This window comes from Megalobrama amblycephala, linkage group LG8, assembly GCF_018812025.1.
Source record: "Megalobrama amblycephala isolate DHTTF-2021 linkage group LG8, ASM1881202v1, whole genome shotgun sequence".
Taxonomy (NCBI): domain Eukaryota; kingdom Metazoa; phylum Chordata; class Actinopteri; order Cypriniformes; family Xenocyprididae; genus Megalobrama; species Megalobrama amblycephala.
In genome coordinates this window covers 13,499,888-13,523,781 of record NC_063051.1, presented here as the reverse complement: position 1 = coordinate 13,523,781, position 23,894 = coordinate 13,499,888, and the positions used below count along the sequence as shown (strand labels likewise).

Genomic DNA, 23,894 nt, shown 5'->3' with positions numbered 1-23,894 from the left:
ATTAGGAAGAAAGATCAATTTTGAGCCAAGACAAAAGTAATAAAAATCAAAAGAAAGTCTTGAATTGATTTATTATTACAACTAATTATCATACTACATAATTGCTTTATAAAGCCTTGTATATTTTCTGTGAAAGCTAATCAAAGCACATTAACATTTCAGCATGCAGTATGTCAACTTGTAACAATAAAATACAGGCCTGGCACACTGAGCCCAGAGAGAACATCTAACCAGAAGCAATGTCTGGCTTTCTTAAATCTAATACACTGCCTCTAAATGTATTTGTACCCAGCAGATGGGACCCTGTTGTGATACTCTTGGGGGACATTGTTTCCAACCCATTTTTTAAAAAAATTTACAGCTATTGATGTCACAAAGCTCCACTTGGGCACCATATTGCATTAAAATATATTTAATACACACCCAGCTGCAGCACAATAATAAATATACTTTCAACAAGTCAGTGGGAAGAGAAACCTAAACTATACATTCTGTACAATTACATACAGTTTTTCAAGGCATGAATTCAATGAAATCAAAATTGATCCTAAATATTTTCTAAATGAGGGATCTTGGTCTTATTGTGAAGAGAAATGTCACATTATGCAATATCATGATGACTTTAAAGAAATAGTTCACCCAAAAAATGTGTCAAGATGTATAGTTCTTTTGTTGTTGGTGTTTTTTTAAAGGGTTAGTTCACCCAAAAATGAAAATTCTGTCATTAATTACTCACCCTCATGTCGTTCCACACCCGTAAGACCTTCGTTCATCTTCAGAACACAAATTAAGATATTTTTGGTTATTTTTGATATTTAAAACAGTTCATGTGACTACAGTGGTTCAACCTTAATGTTATGAAGTGGCGAGAATACTTTTTGTGCGCAAAAACAAAACAAAATAACGACTTTATTCAACAATATCTAGTGATGGGCGATTTCAAAACACTGATTCATGAAGCTTCATAGCTTTACGAATCTTTTGTTTCGAATCAGTGGTTCGGAGCGTGTAACTTTTAGTAGCTTTCTGGGCATCTGACAGTGTTAATTATCTTGTTGGCAATGGAGGCCTTACAGAGCCATTGGATTTTATCAAAAATATCTTAATTTGTGTTCTGAAGATGAACGAAGGTCTTACGGGTGTGGAACGACATGAGGGTGAGTAATTAACGACAGAATTTTCATTTTTGGGTGAACTAACCCTTTAATGCCTCATGTTCCACTAAGACTTTTAAGGATGAGATTAAAAAAATATTTATTTATATATTTTGGGGTGCACTGCAGTATACATTTAAGATATCCTAAGCTGTTTATGCAATTTCCACTCTGTTTGAGATACATTTGCTGCTGTTGCACAATGTAAAATATGATGCTGTTGATATGAATATATCCTTGATAAGCCCTCTTACCTTGCGCTTTCAAGGGCCAGCTGTGTTTTACATTTCCTCTTTTTTTTAGACTCCTTTTTCCCTCCTGACTTTGAGCCAGCCCCCTGTAACTCAGACCCCCTCTGACTATCAGGAACATGTAATGAATGAGCAACACAATGAGATTTGGAAATTAAAATAACAAAAAAAGGAGAATGGAAAGTATAGTGACTGAAAGAATACTGCTGAGGTTTGGAAAGTGGAAAAGAAATGAAAAATGATTGAGAACAAAAGACACAACAAATCAAACAAAATTTGGCAAAATTATAAAGAACATTCACAGGGGAAAATATAATAAATGCTAAAGCAAAAGTACAAAAATATGCTGATGACATGCAAAGAGCCCTTAGTTCTGCACTCTCATTCACCCTGCTTCCATGATTGTATCTCTCCCATCATCTAAAATCCCAGTAACGCAGTGTATCTTTATGCAAGCTTGTACCTGTTGCCGTGAACATGGGAGGCACAAAACGCGAAGCTGTAGTGCAACAGCGTCGGGTCAATCATGTGCCCGGCATCCGCCCTCTCCAGTAGGTCGCCAAGATAACACAGATGTCTATGGCATCCTCTCACCCCGTTCCGAGCGCAGTACTCATCCAGAACAAACACCTGACCTGGGCTAAACCATCCCTAAAATAAACAAAAATAAAAAAAGGTAAGACAGTTTGAAAGGAAACTAGCATAAAGACTACCATATAAAAGTTTATGGTTGGTAATTTTTTTTTTTATTTAATTTTTCTTTTTAATTTTTAAAAATATTGGGCAGAGAAACCAAAAGAATATGAATCAAATTAGTTGGCTTAGCAAATAGGCATTTCCTTCAGTTATTTTCGTGCCTAATTGTGCCTGTTAATATGTATTGTAGGAGCTACTGTTGCTTTCACTGTTCATATTATTGCTCTATCATATTTTATCTTTAATTTAATAACACAGTGAATACAGCAGGGCTCAACCAGTCAAGAGCAGTGAGTGATCTTCTCTTTGTCTGTTGTTGTAAGATTAACATTGAGGGCAAAGACAGCAGTAGGTTTATTAGGCTGCTGTCACTTTAAAGGTGCACTAGAATTAAAAATTGAATTTACTTTGGCATAGTTGAATAACAAGAGTTCAGTACATGGAAATGACATACAATGAGTTTCAAACTCCATTGTTTCCTCCTTCTTATATAAATCTCATTTGTTTAAAAGACCTCCGAAAAACAGGCGAATCTCAACATAACACCGACTGTTACGTAACAGTCGGGGTGTACGCCCCCAATATTTGCATATGCCAGCCCATGTTCCCAACATTATGAAAGGCATAAGACAAGGGCAGCCAGTATTAACGTCTGGATGTGCACAGCTGAATCATCAGACTAGGTAAGCAAGCAATAACAACAGCGAAAAATGGCAGATGGGGCAATAATAACTGACATGATCCATGATATCATGATATTTTTAGTGATATTTGTATATTGTCTTTCTAAATGTTTCGTTAGCATGTTGCTAATGTACTGTTAAATGTGGTTAAAGTTACCATCGTTTCTTACTGTATCCACGAAGCCGTCGCTATTTTCATTTTTAAACACTTGCAGTCTGTATAATTCATAAACACAACTTCATTCTTTATAAATCTCTCCAACAGTGTGTAATGTTAGCTTTAGCCACGGAGCAGTATCAAACTCGTTCAGAATCAAATATAAACACCCAAATAAATACTATGCTCACATGACCCGAAGCATGCATGCATACATGACGAACATCTTGTAAAGATCCATTTGAGGGTTATATTAGCTGTGTGAACTTTGTAAATGCACTGTATTATAGAGTCGCGAGCTCGATGGGCAGGGAGCATGAGATTTAAAGGGCCAGCAGCCCCTGAATCGGTGCATAGTTAATGATGCCCCAAAATAGGCAGTTAAAAAAATTAATTTAAAAAAATCTATGGGGTACACATTCAGGGGACACCTTAGACTTACATCTTGTAAAAAAAACGTTCGATGGCACCTTTAAGAGATGCAGATATCCAACATACTGTTACACACGCGTTTTCTTTTTCAACTGTTTACGCTCACTTCAGACATAGCCGAATATATGTTTCACAAGGATATTTGCCCTATAGAGGCATTTTGACATAATTTTGTGGGAATTTGTCCGTTCAAGCGCTCTCTCTTTCTCTCGTTACCATCAGTTAACGTTAATAATATGTATTTTACTCTCTACTCTCTCATTTAGTTGCTTTGCATTTAAGTCAGCAGAAAAAAAAGTCACCACTTACCAGACATGCAAAGTTGTCATTTAGCCTGTGGTCCAACGTGAGCCTCTGCACCATCTCGAACAATGAGGCATGATCAAAGCTACATGGGTTAGCTGAGATAAACTCATCCATGCCGTGCTTCTGTGCTCTGTCAGCATCTATTCCAGCCATTCGTGGGAGAGGAAGGGAGAGGGGGTGGGTTCAAGGAAGAGGAAATTAGCAAACAGCAAGGAGAATGATTTGTTCTCCTCTCACCACTAAAAAAACTAAAGACCTAGAATGAGCCCTCTATGGCAAATCAAGGACATTGAGCTTTCACATTGTCAACTTGCAGCAAAAGTCAAGCAGAGTTCAATCGGACCTAGCAAATGTGGAACTGAGTGATAACCCTCAGCTCACATTCATTCTGGACGTGCATGCATGAGCTGATCAGGGCGTTGTCTCTTCCTGTTCTCTCAATCAAAAGCTTTGGAACGTAAAAGCCACCGATGGCTCTGAGGAAGTGGTGCGATTCCAAATGTAGTTTCTTTAACATGAATACAATAGATTCTGCCATTCGCAATTGATTAAGGTCACTCGTTTTAAGAGAGAAGATGGATTGTGTGCTTGTAAAAGTACAAATACCGAAAAAGAAATCAGGGGCGATATGTTAGCCATTTTGATATATTATAATTAACTAACCTGGTATTTTCTAATGTGATTTAATAGTGCAACAGCAACAACTAAGTCTACAAAAGTACTCAAAAGTTAGCTCTAAGATAATATTTAAAGACCCCATGAAATGGCCTGACAAGCACAGTTTACTTTTTCATTCTGGAGAACCATCTGATTAGATAAAAATATGTGCGGTACAGCGTGAGTCATGAATAATAAGTGATTTTTTAAATTTAATATATTTTAAAATGTAATTTATTCCTATGATGCAAAGCTGAATTGTCAACAATCAGTCTTCAGCCTCACATGATCCTTTAGAAATCATTCTAATGTGCTGATTTGCTGCTCAAGAAACATTATTATTATTAATATTGAAAACAGTTGTGCTGCTTAATATTTTTGTGGAAACCATAATACATTTTTTCAGGATTCTTTGAAAGTTCAAAAGAACAGCATTTATTTAAAAATGTCTTTAGTCACTTTTGATCCATTTAATGCATCCTTGCTGAATAAAAGTATTACTTTTTTAAATAAATAAATAAAACCATTGACCAGTGTAAATGGCCTCAATCCTAATAGACATGGCACAAAAGCCATGTTTTTTTTTTAACATTTTTTATTTCATGGGTTCTTTAATATTCTTAATGTTATAGGTTAAATGTAACCAAAATCAGCTATATAGTATAGTAGTGTTGTCAAAAGTACAGACTCCGATACCAAGTCGGTACTGAAATTTTCAAAATATCACGATACCAGCATTTCCCTCTAGCACTTTGAGCCCTGTTGAGTGGATTCTTAAACACTTCTGATTGGTCACTGTGTTCACACACTCAACAGACATGTCTGTGATTCGCTACAATGATCAGCGCCTCAAAAACATGTAATTAGACGCAAGAATTTTTGCTGAGTGCTTTAACAGATACACATGGGAGAGTTTGATATCTGTTGAGCGCATGAACACAATGGCCAATCAGAGGAATCCACTCAACAGTGCTCAAAATGCTAGGGGGAAATGCTGATATCGTCACATTTTGAAAATTTCAGTACCAAATTGGTATCGAAGTGCCATTGACAAAACTACTATGTAGTTTATGTAGTTCTATGCACATGCTTGAGAAAGTAGTGGAAGAAAAGTTAAGTTATATTTTAATGTATAACTTTTATTCTCTACTAGAAACAGAAAGATAGAATCTAAATCTGTGCAGTGATGAGGTGCTCTAATGAGAGAAAATGTGAGGAAAGAATGTGCATCGTGCTACACCAATGATTAAGGCATGTGTCTAGATAACAACAATAATCAAACACCTTTTTTATGAATACATATGGCTAAAAATAAAGTGCAAAAACAAATAAATACTATCTGGATCTGCTTAATTAGAGGAACTTCAAGTTCTGTTATCCTTTAGCCAAGTAAAGCATTGCTACAGTTATAGAGACGTAGACTAAACTAAAAGAGAGGACAAAAAAGAAAGAATAGAGGCACAGGAAAAGACACGGGATTGTAGGAATGAAGAACTCAGTAAGGAAATGAGCTAGGATAGACAACGGACAAACTGAGAAAAAATAAACATCAGAACGAATGGCAAAGAAGCCTTATAATTGAGCAACTCAGAATAAAGAAATGAGAAAAAGGAAGTGTAAAACTGCATAACAGACTATGTGAGCTATATGAACCGTGGAACTGAAGGGAAGAAATAAGAAAAGGTGTCCTAATTACAGGGTAAACCTATGGGATTAAAAGATGTGCCTAATTCATTTGCATTTTTACATTTCATAATTATACATTAATTAAAATAATGTACTTCCACATTCCACAGTTTTGAATCGGCTTATGCACAAACCGCTGTGCCGCATTCAAATAAGACGAGGACTTGTGGGGATACTAATAAGCTAGGAATCATTTCCTACCCTGGTATTAATATTATTTTACTGCTATAATAATAATGCTTTTTTAATGGTTACATAGGTATGAGATTTCATTGAAAATGGATGTCTTTTACATGCAGGAACACAGTGAGACACTCCACTGCGCTTTCCAATGTCATGCAAGAAAAAGGAAGAAAAAAAAAAACTGCAGTAACATTTTCCGCTTGCCTATCTATTAGCATTCCGTATTTTTCTCTTAGCATTTGCAAGTTGACAATACTGGAGAAATTTTCAGTGTGTTCATAAGGTTTGCTGAGCACACTGACAAGCAAGCCACTTCAGTGGCGTGCCAACAGGCTAGCATTACTGTTCTAGTGCAGATACACGGCTTTAGCAGGAAGCCAACAAAGGCTAAAAAGTAATTAATTCATTCTCTGTAAAAGAATGGAGAATAATCAAAAAGGAAGAAAATGAACTTGTCTTTCCATCAGCATCTGAATGGATAACATGACATCAAAATGCTCACCTACTCAAGCAGTATAAGGGCAAACACACACAGGTGCAAATAATGAACTATATCTTTGCTAAGTTCTACGTTGGGTTTAGGGACTACTTCAAAGAGGCCCATTTCCTCCGGACGAAAGATAATTAGGAGTATTTCTTGGTGAGGAGGGACGGCATTGCCTGCTCCTTCACATTGGCATTCAGAATACTCCACTTACATATTTGCCAACTCTTGTGAGGCTCAAATTCAAAAATAAAGAAATCAGTTGAAAAGCAACTGAACCCTCGAGAGTAAAGTCCAAGTAGTCAAAGAAATGTACAGTGCTTCACTGCTGCTGTTACTGTAGACAGAATTGATTGTCAAACTTGACTTAGTCAGTCAATCCAAACACATTCATTGTCATTTAGGTGACAAAATAAACTCTGAATAAGTTTAGCAATCACATTTTTAGAATGAAATGCCACCAAATCCTTTAGTTTATGTAACCAATAGAACAAGTCAAACCCCATCTTTTACTTTACTCTGAGGGGTCTTGTGATGCTAGTGATGTTTATGTAGAGAAGGCAATTATGCAAATAAATCATAAACCATATTAACTTAGCTAAATAATAAGCACTATTATTTACATGCAACCTAAACTGGCAAGAATAATGAAAGTTTGTAGTTTTAACCATCATCAAAAAAAAGTTCAACGGAAAAGTAAAATAATCTACTTAGGTCTAAAGCATGAGGAGTGAGATTTGAAAGGAGGAGAAAAAGAACGAGAGAAAAAGGATAAAGAGAGCACGTTGCATAGGTCAGATAATGGTTTTAGGATTATCTGACTGGTGCTAGCTAACAGGTTAGCACTTACCCTTGAGTCCAGCTAGAAGACAGCAGGGTAAGAAGGGACAAACCAGAATAACATAAAGACTAGCAACAAGGCTGAAGGAAAAAGCAGACACGAAAACCCTGACTCCACTACAGCTGCAGGACTAAAGAAGGGTACAAGCAAAGCATGAACGAAGAAAAAACACAACGTAAAATACAACGACCTGTACCGACATGATAGTGCAGTTTGAACTGGTGGGAGGTCAGATCGAGTAGTGAAAGAAAGAAAGCAAGAACGCAAGAAAGCAAGAAAGAAAGAAAGCAAGAAAGAAAGAAAGAAAGAAAGAAAGACTATATTTCGGTGTATTACGTTGTGCTCTGCTGCAGCTGATTTTGACAGGATTCTCACTGGATTGCCAAACACTGATACAATCTAGATCAGACTCAACTAGATCACTGGAACATGTACTAACACTGTACTGGCAAATACACTTACCTTCAGACATATATTTGAATGCTGGTCAAATGTGTATTTGATGCCAGTATCAGCTTCTAAAATGATGCTATGAAGGTACTGAATCCGGTAAAAACAATTGAGCATATAAATTGCTTGCAGAATAAATCCAGTCAACATTTTAAGGTATGAAAATAATTCAGACTGTCAAATGTCATTGCTTTCAAAAGAACAAAAACATCGCTAACACTTTACAATAAAGGAATATTCATGAAATAAAATCAACAATACATTTTAAGCATGTATTTATCTATATGTTAAAGGGTTAGTTTACCCAAAAATAAAATTTCTGTCATTAATTACTCACCCTCATGTCGTCCCAAACCCGTAAGACCTCTGTTTGTCTTCGGAACACAAATTAATATATTTTTGATGAAATCCGAAGTTATCCGATCCACACGTAGGCAGCAACGACATTGCACCGTTTGAGGTCCAGAACAATATCTTTAGTACCTTTCTGGACCTCGAACGGGGGCAATACGTGTGGATCAGATACCCTCGGATTTCATCAAAAATATCTTAATTTGTGTTCCAAAGACAAACGAAGGTCTTACGGGTTTGGGACGACATGAGGGTGAGTACTTAATGACAGAAATGTCATTTTTGGGTGAACTAACTTTTTGGGTGTTTATTTCTACATACACATACATTTTAAGTAACAGTTGTATGAATTAACAATAGTCAGGTATAATGAATGGACATGAAATAATAATGAACATCTGTGTATTTAAATTAACATTAACATAGATTAATGACCATGATAACTAAAGCATTAAGTAAAGTTAACAAAGTGAATCTTATTGTAAAGTGTTTCCCTTTTAATATTACCTCAAATCATTATTCAATCAGAGTAATTGACATATATTCTATATACATATATATATATATATGTTGTTAGAACCTTCATAGTATTCTAGAATCTGTGAAAACCTTCTGCAGCAAAGGAATGTTTGCTCGTGGGTGTGTGTACAGCATGTTATATTCCACTACTCTGTGCCATTCAAGACCACCTGGGGTGTGTTAAGGTGGAGGGTGAAACATTTACACAGTGTAATAATGTTTCAGAGGGGAGAGGGTCTGTCTTATAGTGAGAAAATTGAATGGCATCTGAACTTGTGAGGGAATCATCTGACCACAAGAAACATTCACAAACAGGACAAATAAATCAATGGAAAAACAACACAGAACCTCTACCTTTAGATTTTGTATGAGGTTAAAACATGAGCTAGATTTTATTGAACTTATTTTAACAGTGTATAAATTCTGCTACGAGACATTTTGTGATATAAGACATTGCTATGGACAGATGCTGAAGTAGGTGCACACCAAAAGACAAGGTTCTGAATAGCAGGATCTATTATTATTTAGATGCTTCAAAGTGACTTGATATTAGTGTAAAGTACTACTTTTTTATAATTTAAACAGCTGTTTCAATTTCTGATGAGAACATTTGTGGCAGAATCGTATTTGCCATTTAAGTCTTAAAGGGACAGTACACCCAAAAATGAAAATTCTGTCATTATTTACTGATTCTCATGTCATTCCAAACCCCTAGAACATTCTTTCTTCTGTGGGACACAAAAGGACAAAATATGAAAACTGTTTTGCATGCAAATAAACAGGGTTCAAGTTTAATTTCCAAATCTTCTGAAGCCATATGATACAAAAATGTATGTGTTCTGCAGAAGAAAGAGTTTTAAACAACATGAGGGTGAGTAGATGATGTCATAATTTTCATTTTTGGGCATCATTATAGAAAAAATGTAAATTATTTAAACTATTTTAAATTTGCTGAAAATTCTTACACGCGGTTGTTAAAGCTAATCAGGATTGCATACGGGCAGAAACAAAGACATGGACATTGAAATAAACACATTGCTCCACTATACACACTCGCTCTTACCTTTTCCTGCTACGTGTGCTGAGAGTGCAAGGTGACATCACTATGACATCATGAGTTACTAACTCAACCTGACACCAATCTGAATTCATTTATGAATTATTATCTACTTTGTGGCGTGTTGTCATGGAACAATGTCACTGTAAGTAAGTGGTTGAGGGCCTAAATAACAGAACGTCACCGGTTTATAAAGATGGAAATTAACAAGCCTTGGTATGTATTTAATTTACTCGGCATCTCAGCTTCAGTCAATTTTTATCCTGACTGACAGTGTAATGAAATGCTTTACTGGAATGTGTACTTACAGAACTGAGAGATGGGGGCGTCCATCTGTGCTGCAGCTCCGCTCTTAGAATTCAGTTTCTGGACCTGGGTGGGCGGGACGGGTTTGTGTGATTGGCCAGTAGCTCGATACATGGCCTGCACCCATAGGATGCGGTCCTGCTCATCATCACTGGCAAAGATCACAGTGTCACCCTCCTTCACTGCATTGAAAAAAGCCCGGCCTCCATCCAGACCTGCACACAGAGAAAAAAAATTCAGGTACATTCATCTTGTCAGTGGAAGATATACTTAAAAATGCACTTTAGCTGCATTATAAAGACAATTTCAAAGCATCTGCAAAGAAATTATGCTAGATGTATGAAGTCAGTTCCCCTCAAGTGCACACAGGTGTAAACAAAGATGCAGTTTTTTTTTGTTTTTTTTTTTACATTTACTATGGACACATTCCACTAACGTTTGACAACCAGAAACTGAGAATAGTTTAATTAAGGAGTGGTAAATGTGAGAGTATTACCTGGCTGTGGGTCAGTGTAGTCCACAGTATAGCCATCTAACTGCAGCAGCTCCTGTGGTTCTGACTTCTTCTCTCGATAGCTGCACATGGCAAAGGTATACTGACTTACCTATAGCAAAAGAGAAATAAATAGTATTAAAATGCTTAATATGAAAGCATTAGGTTAAATCTGTATCATATGCACTACCTAAAATTGTACATGGTTCATCAAGACACTAAAAACACTGAACTGTACAGAGCATCACATGGAATTACAAAGTCAAACTAAACTATTCTTCACTCACAGTTTTAATATATAAAAAGATATACCTGGACCAGGACAAAGAAGCGCTTTTTCCAGCGTTTCCAAACATTTTTGCCAACAGCCCATAAATACCTGATGGAATAATCACAGGCTTCATCAGTATTTTACTTCATTCATTTAAACTCATACACCACCGTTCAAAAGTATGGGGTCAATAAGATTTTTTCAAAGAAATGATTACTTTTATTCAACAAGGATGCATTAAACTGATCAAAAAAAGATAGACTTTTATAAAGAAATTATAATTAAAAAAATTCTATTTCAAATAAATGCTGCTCTTTTGAACTTTTTGTTCATCACAGAATCCTGAAAAAAGTACAGTTTACACAAAAATATTAAGCAGCAAAACTGTTTAACAGAAGGATTTTCTGAAGGATTAAGCAACACCAAATAAATAAGTTACATTTTAAAATATATTAAAATAGAAAACTTTTATTTTAAATTGCAATAATGTCACAATATTACTGGTTTACTGTATAGTATTTTTGATCAAATGCATGTAGCCTTGGTGAGCATAAGACACTTCTTTCAAAAACTTCTTACCAACCCTAAACTTTTGAATGGAAGTGTACGTCATTTTTCATTTAATCATGAAACAAAAGATGTTATGTGTGGATGATACTGTATTAGAATGTAATCTCGGACAAAACGGACAAAATCTCTTACCCACAAGCCTTCATGTTCTGAGGCTTGTCCATACGGACGGCAAGTTTGATCTTCAGATCTTGATCGGGGCAGGCCTTGGTCACAGTCATCTTGTGGAGTTCTGCCTGCTTTGGGCTGTTTGGAGTTGGGTGAAGAACCACCTAATCATTTAACATGAGAGAACCTTGATTATTATGATCACAACTCATCAGACCAGACTAAACAACCACTGACTGAGAGACAAAGCTCTCACTAGTAAAAGGAACAGCATACCCGAAATGAAAATTTTGTCATTATTTACTTGCCCAAATGTTTTTACGAACCCGTATGACCTTCTTTCAGGACAGAACTTTCATTCTTGGGTGAACTATCCCTTTAACATGTAATCCTATAGCCAGTGTCTGCCCTAGAAACGCTAAGACATTTTCACACATGAAGCATTCAGTAAACGGATAAACAGGTTGTGTGGGTGTGGGAAAATATCCCTGAGTCTGGGTGTGAGCTGATAATGACATATTACTTTGCCAGTCAGCTCTTTCAGTGAAATTCTCAACATTCAATTAATTTTGGCTCATGCCTCTGTGTACTGAGAGTTAGGATGTGCAGCTCTTCTCTTGGCACCTTATCAGAGAAGAGCCAGTTTCTCTCATATTCTCTCCTGTGCTTTTTTATTCACTCTCTTCTCTCTCTGATAAGTTGGCTTAAACTATTTCTTAGCTAGAGTTGAATGCTTAGCGATGCCTGCCTACCTCAGTCTTGATGAAGACGCAGACACATTTAAAAACCATGTACTAAACATCCAGCATTAGTCAAGGTCAAAAATCATGTTAACAATTTCATAATTAGAGGACCTCTGAGTCCTTGAATGTAGAATGTTTTTTTAAATTCCAATTCATGAGTTCTAATTAAGGTTGCAAATGTAAAGGACAACTGCAATTTAAATTTGAATTTAAAAATGTAGAATCTATCTATCTATCTATCTATCTATCTATCTAGATAGATAGATAGATAGATAGATAGATAGATAGATTTATGCTCACCAAGACTGCATTTATTTCACGAAAAATACAAAAAAAAGTGTTGTGAAATATCATTACAATCTAAAATACCATTTTTTTCTTATTAAATATATTTAAAAATGTCATTTATGTCTGTGACAGCAAAGCCATTACTCTGAATAGAAACATTTTGTAACATGACATTGTTAATGTCTTTACTGACACTTTTTATCAATTTAATAAATAAACATCATAAAAGATAAAAGAAAACATTTTTACTAATCCAAATTTTTGAACGGTAATGTATGTCTCTAACATAGCTTTTTATTATCAATTTTATGTAGAAAAGCATGTCATTTCCCATAATGCTATAATTTACCAGTAGATTCGAATTTTGTTGATTAATCTGGAAAAAAATGTGGACATTCGTGGGCAAAATGATCTGTTTTGATGCTGGTGTTGTTTTAACAGTATTGTTCTTATCATGGCATAATTAGCCAAAGTTAATTATCATTTGGTTAATCGTTTGTTTTATTACAACAATTCAACATCTGGAGGGGCATGGTTAATTCAATTCATATTCTAACTCATGAATTAAAAGGAAGCCTGATTCATTCTGTGCTCCAAAAAACCCCAAACAGAACACAGATGTCCAAAGCCGCCAGAAAGAAGAGAAGGATTGAGTGTTACCCGGCCCAGCTCCTTGTCCTCCAGGGCCAGAACTCCTGTGCTCTCTGTGAAGAGCTTCACTTTGACTGCTGGCAGGGGGTGTGTGGTGGTGAAGTCTCCTTGGGTTCCCCAACTGAGAACACACATACATACAAACACCATTCAAGTCTTTGATGATAGGCTTCTATGTACTTTCTACACTCATTTTCATGCATCTCACACACAAAAAAACAGAAAAAGTACAACCACCAAAGATTACTTCAAGGGGCTCTTGCGCCGGCCAAACAACTCTCATTGAGATGTTAACGTATAGCTTTCTCCAGGTATAATAGATCTCCTTGACACTCGGCCACTCTTTATTACTTTAGCACTGCGCACAGAGATATCTCGCAACCCTTGTTTTCATTGTATTACTTTGATCAGCAAGGAAAACAATCTCTGCAGTCCTATTCGGCTACACGGCAGGGCTGATGAAATCGTTCGCTAACAAATCATTTGATAAGGTCGTAAAAATCTAATACTGAATGTCAAGTGCATGAGAGACAGACCACTGGGTAAAGTGTATCATCAGACGTTTTCTACATAACACATTCAGCCGAGGATATTCTCTGGTGATTACTCGCATGAGATTCTCCCACAATACAGACAAGTCTGACATTTGGAAAAGAAATAAATAAATGAATAACATAAAGAATATTTCGAGAGTTCACATTCACAGTCCACCATTATTTACTCTTTCTTTACCCATTCATTATCAGAGTCCAGTGGAGTGTGGCAGATCTGAGGCAAAGTTCTCTCTCTGCATTTGTTTTTTTTTTAGTCTAATCTGTGGGTTTTTGCTAAAAACCGGCTGATGTATAGATAATTTTGATTTGCAGTTATTGTTTTGGCCTTATAGTGATTTGGTCTTGTAGTGTATCAGTAATCATAATCAATATAAATAATCAAAAAAATCAAATTACAATATTATTTAAAGGATACAAATATCTCTTAAATAACACAGTTAGACTCGCACAAGCTGTTCATAAGTTTGAAATAAATTTGTTTGTTCTTTCTAGGCTACTGTTTCAATACAGCTATGATTTAAAGGTGCCCTAGATTATGTTTTTAAAAGATGTAATATAAGTCTAAGGTGTCCCCTGAATGTGTCTGTGAAGTTTCAGCTCAAAATACCCCATAGATTTTTTTTTATTAATTTTTTTAACTGCCTATTTTGGGGCATCATTATAAACGCGCCGATTTTATGCTGCGGCCCCTTTAAATCCTCCTGCTATCTGCCCACAGAGCTCGCGCTTGCCTTAAACAGTACCTTAACAAAGTTTACACAGCTAATATAACCCTCAAAATGGATCTTTACAAAGTGTTCGTCATGCATGCGGCATGCATGCGTCAGATTATGTGAGTATTGTATACTGTTATATTGTTTACTTCTGATTTTGATAGAGTTTGATAGTGCTCCGTGGCTAACGGGTAATGCTACACTGTTGGAGAGATTTATAAAGAATGAAGTTGTGTTTATGAATTATACAGACTGCAAGTGTTTAAAAATGAAAATAGCGACGGCTCTCTTGTCTCCGTGAATACAGTAATAACCGATGGTAACTTTAACCACATTTAACAGTACATTAGCAACATGCTAACGAAACATTTAGGAAGACAGTTTACAAATATCACTAAAAATATCATGTTATCATGGATCATGTCAGTTATTATTGCTCCATCTGCCATTTTTCGCTATTGTTCTTGCTTGCTTACCTAGTCTGATGATTTGGTTGTGCACATCCAGACATTAATACTGGCTGCCCTTGTCAAATGCCTTTTATAATGTTGGAAACGTGGGCTGGCATATGCAAATATTGGGGCGTACATCCCGACTGTTACATAACAGTCGGTGTTATGTTGAGATTCGCCTGTTCTTCGGAGGTCTTTTAAAAAAATTTGATTTATATAAGAAGGAGGAAACAATGGAGTTTGAGACTCACTGTATGTCATTTCCATGTACTGAACTCTTGTTATTTAACTATGCCAAGATAAATTCAATTTTTCATTCGAGGGCACCTTTAAAATTGTATTTCGCAAAAAGTGCATGTAAACTAAAACCTGTTTAACTAAAATGTTTTGGACAAATAGATATAGTTGATCATAAAACATTCACCACAGAATTATAAAAACGTAGATTGCTGTTTGTGTTTGATAATACATCCAATTTATCCAATAAAATATTTCACAAGTTCACCTGCCCATTCAGTCTGAATGGTTAATGGTAAAACAAACTTGGCTTGCTGTCCTCGAAAAAAGGCTCGAACCCGAGGCTCGGCTCGAGCTCTGAGTTAAACCCCCCTCTAACAGTACTGCATAGAGGTAGAATAAGAGAAATAGAGGAGGAGATGGGGAGGAGGAGGGATGACGCAGTGACTGCTGCTTATATACGCTCGTAATGATGATTGACAGGACTGAATATTCAGGCTCCTCCCGAACCTACATTTGGAACTACATTTATTCAGTTGTCAGGGGCTTGTGTTCATGTCATTTTTCCAAAGAGGGGAAAGAGGGGAAAAATACACAATTCATTCATTCATTCATTCATTCATTCACACAAATTGGCAACTCTGAAGGCTTTGATACAATTAATACAGTCACTGTTTTTGTCTCTCTGTAACATGTCTGTCATCAACAACGATAAAATAATGACTAATCCTGCAAGATATAACGCAAACAAAATAATAAATGATGATTGTATTTTAACAAGCTATTGTAAGTAGTGCTGTCAAACGAGCAAACATTTTAATCTAACTTTTTTTTTCAGAAATTGCATCTGAAGTGGCAATTACTGTACAGGTATATTTACACAGACTGTTTAGCTCAGAGCGGTGGCATGAATGCAGTTAGAATTGCATAAATAATGCTCTGAGATTATTGAGTTTTAAATGGGTTTTAGAAACAATTGAATATTGAAATATGTAATGATTAAAAAAATGAAATGATGATCTAAATATGAAACTAAAACGGCGGCAAGTCATTGTCTTAATGAATGAGTCATTCAGTCAGTCATTCAACTCATTCATTCAAACAGCTGATTTATTCAGGAATGAAGCAAATGAAACTGTCCCTGCATCCAAATGTGCATTCTATCCACCCTATCCACCTTAAATAGTACTAAAAATGACTAATGTCACATAGGGCTGTGTATCACCAACAATGTCACGATACGATACGCATCACGATACTAAAGCCACGATACGATACGTATCACGATATGGTTCAATTTAGAATTTAAATTTATTTTGAGCAGAGTTTAGTAACAGTAATATGTGTTTATTGAATAACCAGTGTTATAACAGTCGTGATAACTGAAAAACTATTTTGTTTTTGTCATTAAAAAAAAACAATGATTTAAATTAAATATAAAAAAATTGTCACAAAAAAGCTTCTTTTAAAAGCTTGCTTTTAAAGTCACTCCCTCAGTAACTGAATTGACAATTATAGTGACACTGAAGCATATCAACAAAGCTCAATGACTAATTTCACTTGCAACAGTAAGTTGACTGTTAGAAAACTAAGTTGGTTAATTATATTGGCTATAATATTATAATAATGTCTATACTGCCTGTTTTTTTTTCCATCTGTAAAAATGATTTTTTTTGGATATCAACTCAAAATATGTTCTAGAACAACATTTTTTTTATTAACGTGGTCTACAAAATATGGGCTACATGAGTTTACAATACACACTTAACAATAAGGTTCATTTATTAAACATCAGATAATGTATTAACATGAACTAACCATGAGCAATACATACTGTATTAGTTCATCTTTGTTAATGTTAGTTATTAAAAAATACAGTTGTTGATTGTTTGTTCATGTTGGTTTACAGTGCATTAACTAATGTTAACAAGATTTAAATGATGCGATGTGACCGCAAAGGGCACTTTCACTTTCACGATCAAAGTGCACGCCACTTATAAGCATTGTAAATGCAGTATTACAGTATACACATACCAATTAAATGCGCAGGTCTCCTCTCGTGCGTCCTCCCCACTGGACGAGGCCAATATCACTTTCGTTTCACTTTCAGATATCTCTATTATATATGTCATCACTGCTTTTACCTTTCTAGATGTAATTACCGAAATCAAAACAGTCCATAAACTATATCCTCACGAAAACTTAAGTCAAGCCAGCTCGCGCGTCAACCTGAGAGATCGGCCTCCAAATTTCTCGGTTTCTAAATGGACGGTTTGGCTTGATTGACAAACGCTAACGTTCGGGCATGATTTATATACCATCGACCTGTCCTAAAACGTTAGCACGCTTTGATCGATGACTTGGAGATCGCGTGTTTCTCCGTTCGAGAGCGCATTTCCTGTTCACATTCGCGATAAAACAGCTGATTATTTACGAATGAAAGCTCAGAGAAACGTGAATGTCTGCTTGCATTGCTTGCTAGCGTCAATTGACATCACGTGATTGGCTAGATTTAAATGCAAGACAGACTCGATACGGCAGCTGCTGTATCGATACGCGCATCGTCAGGAGTTCATGACGATGTATCGTTGTATCGATATTCTGAGCACAGCCCTAATGTCACATAGTATTTAGGATGGATAGTATGCACATTGAGACACAGGTTGTCTTAATGAATGTGTTACTGAATCATTCACTCACTCAATTCATTAAAAAACACATTTATTCAGTAAGGAAACACTGGATGTGTGTTGCTCAGAGATGCACAATACATCTGCTATGGCTTTGTTGGAAATATTTTTTGTTGGTGGAATAGAGCAAAAGCAGACAATATTGTGTCTAAAATGTAACAATATTAACTTCTTGTTTATTGAACTGTTGTATAAAATCAATATCGCATTTGTAATTGTGCTGATATTTGGGAAAAAAAACAGCACTCTTGCTCATGTGATAATGCTTAACTATATCAGTTGTTGCCCTGAATGCAATGTAAGATGACGTACAGTTCTCAGCCGAGGAGGGGTGCGTTAAATGCGTTAATCATTTTAACACATTATTTTTTTCCATAATTAATTGCACCAAATTAACATGTAATATCGACAGCCCTAATTGTAATATACATATCTACATTTAGCATCACACCATGTCTTACTGCCATCCTCTTCCAGGCTAATGGAATGACGTATATGTATGGGTTATGCTGATTGGCCAATGAATTTGCCAACAAGAAGCTGCATCCCCGACCTACAGGCAAGCCTGTATGGTTGAATTTGGATCATCGAAGGTCAGCAGCTGACATTGGTTAATAATGTAAGATTAAATACATATTTGTGTTATTTAACATTTAATTGTTGCAAGTTTGCAATTATTTCAGAGGAATCACTGCCTCCTTTGCTTCCTTGAAGAAAACGCCCTTGTTATAATCTCTCTACGCTTTCCTCCTCTGTATGGCCACTAATCCATATGTATGTAGTGTAAAGCTGTCATAAAGGGAGCAATATAATAACTCATGCATGTATGAGAGACTGTAACGGGGCCTCAGCAAGAGTGAGAAAAGACTCACACCATGCTTTATACAATCAGTATTGATATTATAAATTATAAATTGACACAATCTCAGAACAATATGACGCAACAGTATAGAAACGTTCACCTAGGAAAACACGGATACACTCTCTCCTGCACACACACACTCAGGGTAAGGGGTAGAGTTGGCCTAGTAAAACCGGAACACGTGACGATCTGCTGCCGTGGAAACAGGCTGCACGTTTCATAGGCAGCATTCAAATGATACAGAAAGAAAAAGGGGGAGAGAAAAAGAGGACAAAAAGGGAAAGATACAAAACTGATATGTGTGTGGTGGGAAGTGTGATTTATCACATAGAGAAGTGACAAATGCAGAATGAACGAGGGAGAACACAATCGTTAATCTGCTTAATGACCACCAGGGGGAGATAATCATGTAACGTCTGGGAGGTTGAGGATGGATAGAGACCAATATCAATATTTTATTTGCAACAAACATAATTTGCATGTGAAAATATGAATTTTAGGGAAAATTTGTTGGACAAATGTTTGCAACTATATTTTTCTAAAGGCCTACAAGGGATGATGTTAAATATTTTAACACAAAGGGAAGAATTCACTAAGAATGAATTATACACGCATTGTTGTAGCATCAGATTTACAAAAAGAACTATGCAAATTACAGTAGGTAATGGAGCAATACATCCACAAATTTTATGAAATGTACTTACTGCAGTAACAGTTCAAATTTATATAATAGAGCATGAACCTAATTTACTGTATATAAAAAAAGAGACTTGCTAGCACTAAAAATTATTACAAAGACTTAATTTAAATACACTGGAGCTCTATTTCACTGAATTTAGCACCTGGTTGACCAGGATTGCAGATGCTCAGTCAATTTAAAGCAGGCTTTTGCACCAATAAAACGCAAATAATAGTGAAGTCTTATGTTAATGAATGAAAAAAAGTTTAGTTTCTGGTTAAGTGTATGTATGGTTTCCATGGATACGGATAGGTTAGCATTCTAACAGTGCTAACGGCGAGTGTCAGGGAGGTTGCTGACACTGCACAAGGCCATGCATGGCTGAACCGTGTGTGTACGTGTGAGATCACCTTTGGGACAGCGTAAGATATGTTGATTCTTGAACAGCTGACTGAATAACATTTTCGAAGTACATCCGAATGTCAAATTTCCTTTTCTCTTTGATTCTGCCTCGTTCGCTCTCCTCGATCTCCTCCTCCTCTTAATCTCTCTCCTTCAGCATGTCTGTTTGATGTGACACATTCTTGTGTGTCCATTAGCGCTGTTATGCTTTGCCAAAATGAGCCAATTCTCTTCGTTTCCAACCGCCAGTGACAGCATGAATACATGAATATAGACGGAGTTCTATGACTCATAATCATAAGGCTTTTATAAGAGCTAAGTGCTTTACAGTTGAAAGAAGAAGAAGATAGAGAGAGAGAGCGAGCGAGCGAGAAGCAAAATTTAAGTTCCAAAAAGAGGAAAAGAATGGAACAGAATAAAAGAGGAGCAGGGGAGCTCTGATATGGGAAGAGGAATAGAGCTGGGAGATATACTGAATATTCATAATAAATATGATGTTGTAGGTGATGTAAAAGGAAACAACATTGTGAATGTTTCAATAGCATCTTTAATTTGAATTTCAGTAGGAAATGAATCAGTATTATCAATATATACAGATTCAAACTGATTCAATGACTCATTTACACTTAAAAATGACTCTACATGGCATTAAAAAAATTAAAAATAGTGTAATATAATTGTAAAATATATGTAAGTATATATCACTGTTTATTGATATGTATTGGTGCAAAATAAATAAACAAATAAATAAATTCTTCTTTGTAATCAAATAGTGCAAAGCAATATATTGAATACTGACAAAATATATTGAGATATATTTTTTTAGCCTTATTTCCCAGCTTTGTAAGGAAAGAATGGAATAGAGAAAGGGATAAAACAGGGAAAAGAAAACATCCTTGAAAATGAGCCAATGGGCCAAGAAGGTGACCTTGTATATGAAACAGATTTTATTCCTGTCAAAGACGTGCTATACGGTGCATATGTGTGTGTGTGTTTGTGCAAGTTCTCACTTACACACTTGTGAAGGTTGTCGTGTGTGTGATGACAGAATCTAAATGCTAATTCTCACGTGACGTCATTATTCTTCGGCAGTGCTGGAGGCTCGCGCTCTCTTTCCCTGCTCCCCCCTCCGCTGGGATATGCACTCCTAATCAGTTTCTCCACAGCTGATTACTTTTCTGAGGGGACATGGAGGCTGTGTCTTGTATTCTCTGATTCTTTCTCACTCTCTCTCGCTCTACCAGGCTCCCTCTCGCTCTTTAGCTTGTTATAAATTGGCATCTGATCCAATGATGGAACGTAGGGCCCAAAAATAGCACCACATCATGTGCTCATCCCTTGAGTAACTGCCTCTGGCCAAATGAGAGAGTTCTAGTTGGAGGACACAGCACCTGAAACTGCACTGCTAGAAAATTGTCCCATATCATGGATTTAATGCATGCTGAAAATGGTAAAGACTGTATTTTGTATAGCCATGACAGTTGTCTAATAAGTATCGATAAATTCAGAAGATATCTATAGAGCGTGTAAATAAAATGTAGCTTATTACTAGCCACTCAATGAACCATATCTGCATTCATGTACACATATTTTAAAGGCAATTTAATACATGGCTGTAACATTATAACAATACGCACTACTGTTTAAAAGTTTGGGGTCAGTAAGATTTTAAAAAACAACAACAACAAAAAAAACACTTTTATTTAGTAAAGGTGTATTAAATTTACTAAAAGTGACAGTGAAGACATTTATTATGTCACAAAAGTTCTTTTGAACTTTCTATTCATCAAAGAAACTTGAAAAATGATCATGGTTTCCACAAAAAATATTAAGCAGCACAAGTGTTTTAAAGGTCCCGTTTTTTGTGGTTTTTTGAAGCTTTGATTGTGTTTATACCACTGTCCATGTTCATTCCACTGTCATAAAAACGGGCTGATGACTTCCTTGTTCTATGAAGTCCCTCCTTCAGAAATACGTAACGAGTTCTGATTGTGCCAGCGGTTCCCTGTGTTGTGATTCGACAGCAGCTTAGCGCTCCTTGCCCGGAAAGGTCACGCCTCTTACCATAACGTGGAGATGCACGCGCTCAGTGTTATTGTAAACATGTCTTTAATTTTACCCTATCAGTCTGAGCCGGAATCAGACCCGGTGATTGGACTGCGGGATGAAAATAACAGCGTTTCGACGACATGGCGACAAACACACTCTACAAACGCAACTCTTGTGTATTCCTGTGGGCGGAGGTTAGTCAAAAAACTGTTTTAGTGACGTCATTAAAGAAGGAAGTAGAGGGATGTAGTCCAAACTGGCCGTTCGATGTAGGCGACTTCTGTTAAATAAAATATTTCGCTTGGCATTGAACTTTAAGATTTAAAATTTTACAGATTTTATTTATACTCTAACAACATTACACACTAACTAAAGTTTGAAACATGGGATCACGAAGAACGGGACCTTTAAACATTGATAATAGTAAGAAATGTTTCTTGAGCAGCAAATATTAGAATTATTTCTGAAGAGTCATGTGACACTGAAGTCTTGAGTAATGGCTGCTGAAAATTCAGCTTTGCCATCACAGCAATAAATTACATTTTAAAGTTAAAGGATTTAGTTCACTTTCAAATGAAAATTACCCCAAGCTTTACTCACCCTCAAGCCATCCTAGGTGTATATGACATTCTTCTTTCTGATGAACACAATTGGAGATAAAATAATAAATATCTTGACGCATCCGAGCTTTATAATGGCAGTGAGCGATACCAACAAGTATGAGCTGAAGAAAGTGCTTCCATCCACAGCTATCCATCATAAACGTTTACTCCACATGGCTCCGGGGGGAGGGGGGGGGTTAATAAAGTCCTTCTGAAGCGAAGCAATGCATTTGTGTAAAATAAATATCCATATTTAACAAGTTATGAAGTAAAATTGCTTCCGCCTTCCGTATTCAGCTTACAAAGAAAGTGTAAAACTTTTGCAGTTCAAAAAGCTTACGCTACGTCCTACGCCTTCCCTATTCAACTGACGGAAAAAGCTTAACTGATGCGACGCCAGTTTACACTTTTTAAGGAAAAACCTTAACTGACGAAATGCCAGTTTACACTTTCTTCGCCAATTTACACATTCTTTATTAACCCCTGGAGCCGTGTGGAGTACGTTTATGATGGATGGATGTGGACGGTGGCACTTTCTTCAGCTCATACTCGTTGGTATCGCTCACTGCCATTACATAGCTCAAAGAAAGAATGAAAGAAAGGAGAAAGTCATTTACAACTAGGATGGCTTGAGAGTGAGTAAAGCTTGGGCTAATTTTCATTTGAAACCGAACTAATCCTTTAATGCTGTTAAACGATTAATCGCAATTAATCGGATCTAAAATAAAAGTTTGTGTTTACATAATATATGTGTGTGTACTGTGTATATTTATTATGCATATATAAATACATGCATGTATATTTTTTAACAAAAACTATATTATTTTTATATATATATACAGTACAGTCCAAAAGTTTGGAACCACTAAGATTTTTAATGTTTTTAAAAGAAGTTTCATCTGCTCACCAAGGCTACATTTATTTAATAAAAAATACAGTAAAAAACAGTAATATTGTGAAATATTATTACAATTTAAAATAACTGTTTTCTATTTGAATATATTTCACAAAGTAATTTATTCCTGTGATGGCAAAGCTGAATTTTCAGCATCACTACTCCAGTCTTCAGTGTCACATGATCCTTCAGAAATCATTCTAATATGCTGATCTGCTGCTCAAGAAACATTTAATGTGTACAATTGTACAAAATATTTGTGTACAATATTTTTTTTTTCAGGATTATTTGATGAATAGAAAGTTCAAAAGAACAGTGTTTATCTGAAATCTAATCTTTTGTAACATTATAAATGTCTTTACTGCCACTTTTGATTGATTTAATGCATCCTTGCTGAATAAAAGTATTCATTTCTTTAATTT

General features: G+C 35.9%; 1 protein-coding gene across 22 annotated transcripts in view; it reads right to left on the bottom strand.

Annotated features, from left to right (window-relative positions):
- The window catches only part of cadpsb (Ca2+-dependent activator protein for secretion b), a 91,469-nt gene that overhangs the window by 24,446 nt on the left and 43,129 nt on the right, over nucleotides 1–23,894 (bottom strand). For 11 of the 22 annotated variants that reach the window (XM_048199513.1, XM_048199515.1, XM_048199517.1 and 8 more), the window contains exons 7-15: nucleotides 13,347–13,458; nucleotides 11,680–11,819; nucleotides 11,019–11,085; nucleotides 10,710–10,818; nucleotides 10,216–10,428; nucleotides 7,540–7,551; nucleotides 3,683–3,819; nucleotides 1,869–2,056; nucleotides 1,409–1,513 (exon numbers count right to left, since the gene is read on the bottom strand). In XM_048199513.1, the coding sequence (XP_048055470.1) occupies nucleotides 1,409–1,513; nucleotides 1,869–2,056; nucleotides 3,683–3,819; nucleotides 7,540–7,551; nucleotides 10,216–10,428; nucleotides 10,710–10,818; nucleotides 11,019–11,085; nucleotides 11,680–11,819; nucleotides 13,347–13,458 (1,083 nt within the window). The remainder of the gene's footprint in view (nucleotides 1–1,408; nucleotides 1,514–1,868; nucleotides 2,057–3,682; nucleotides 3,820–7,539; nucleotides 7,552–10,215; nucleotides 10,429–10,709; nucleotides 10,819–11,018; nucleotides 11,086–11,679; nucleotides 11,820–13,346; nucleotides 13,459–23,894) is intronic. The other 11 variants (XM_048199522.1, XM_048199519.1, XM_048199508.1 and 8 more) reach the window with 3 other exon arrangements.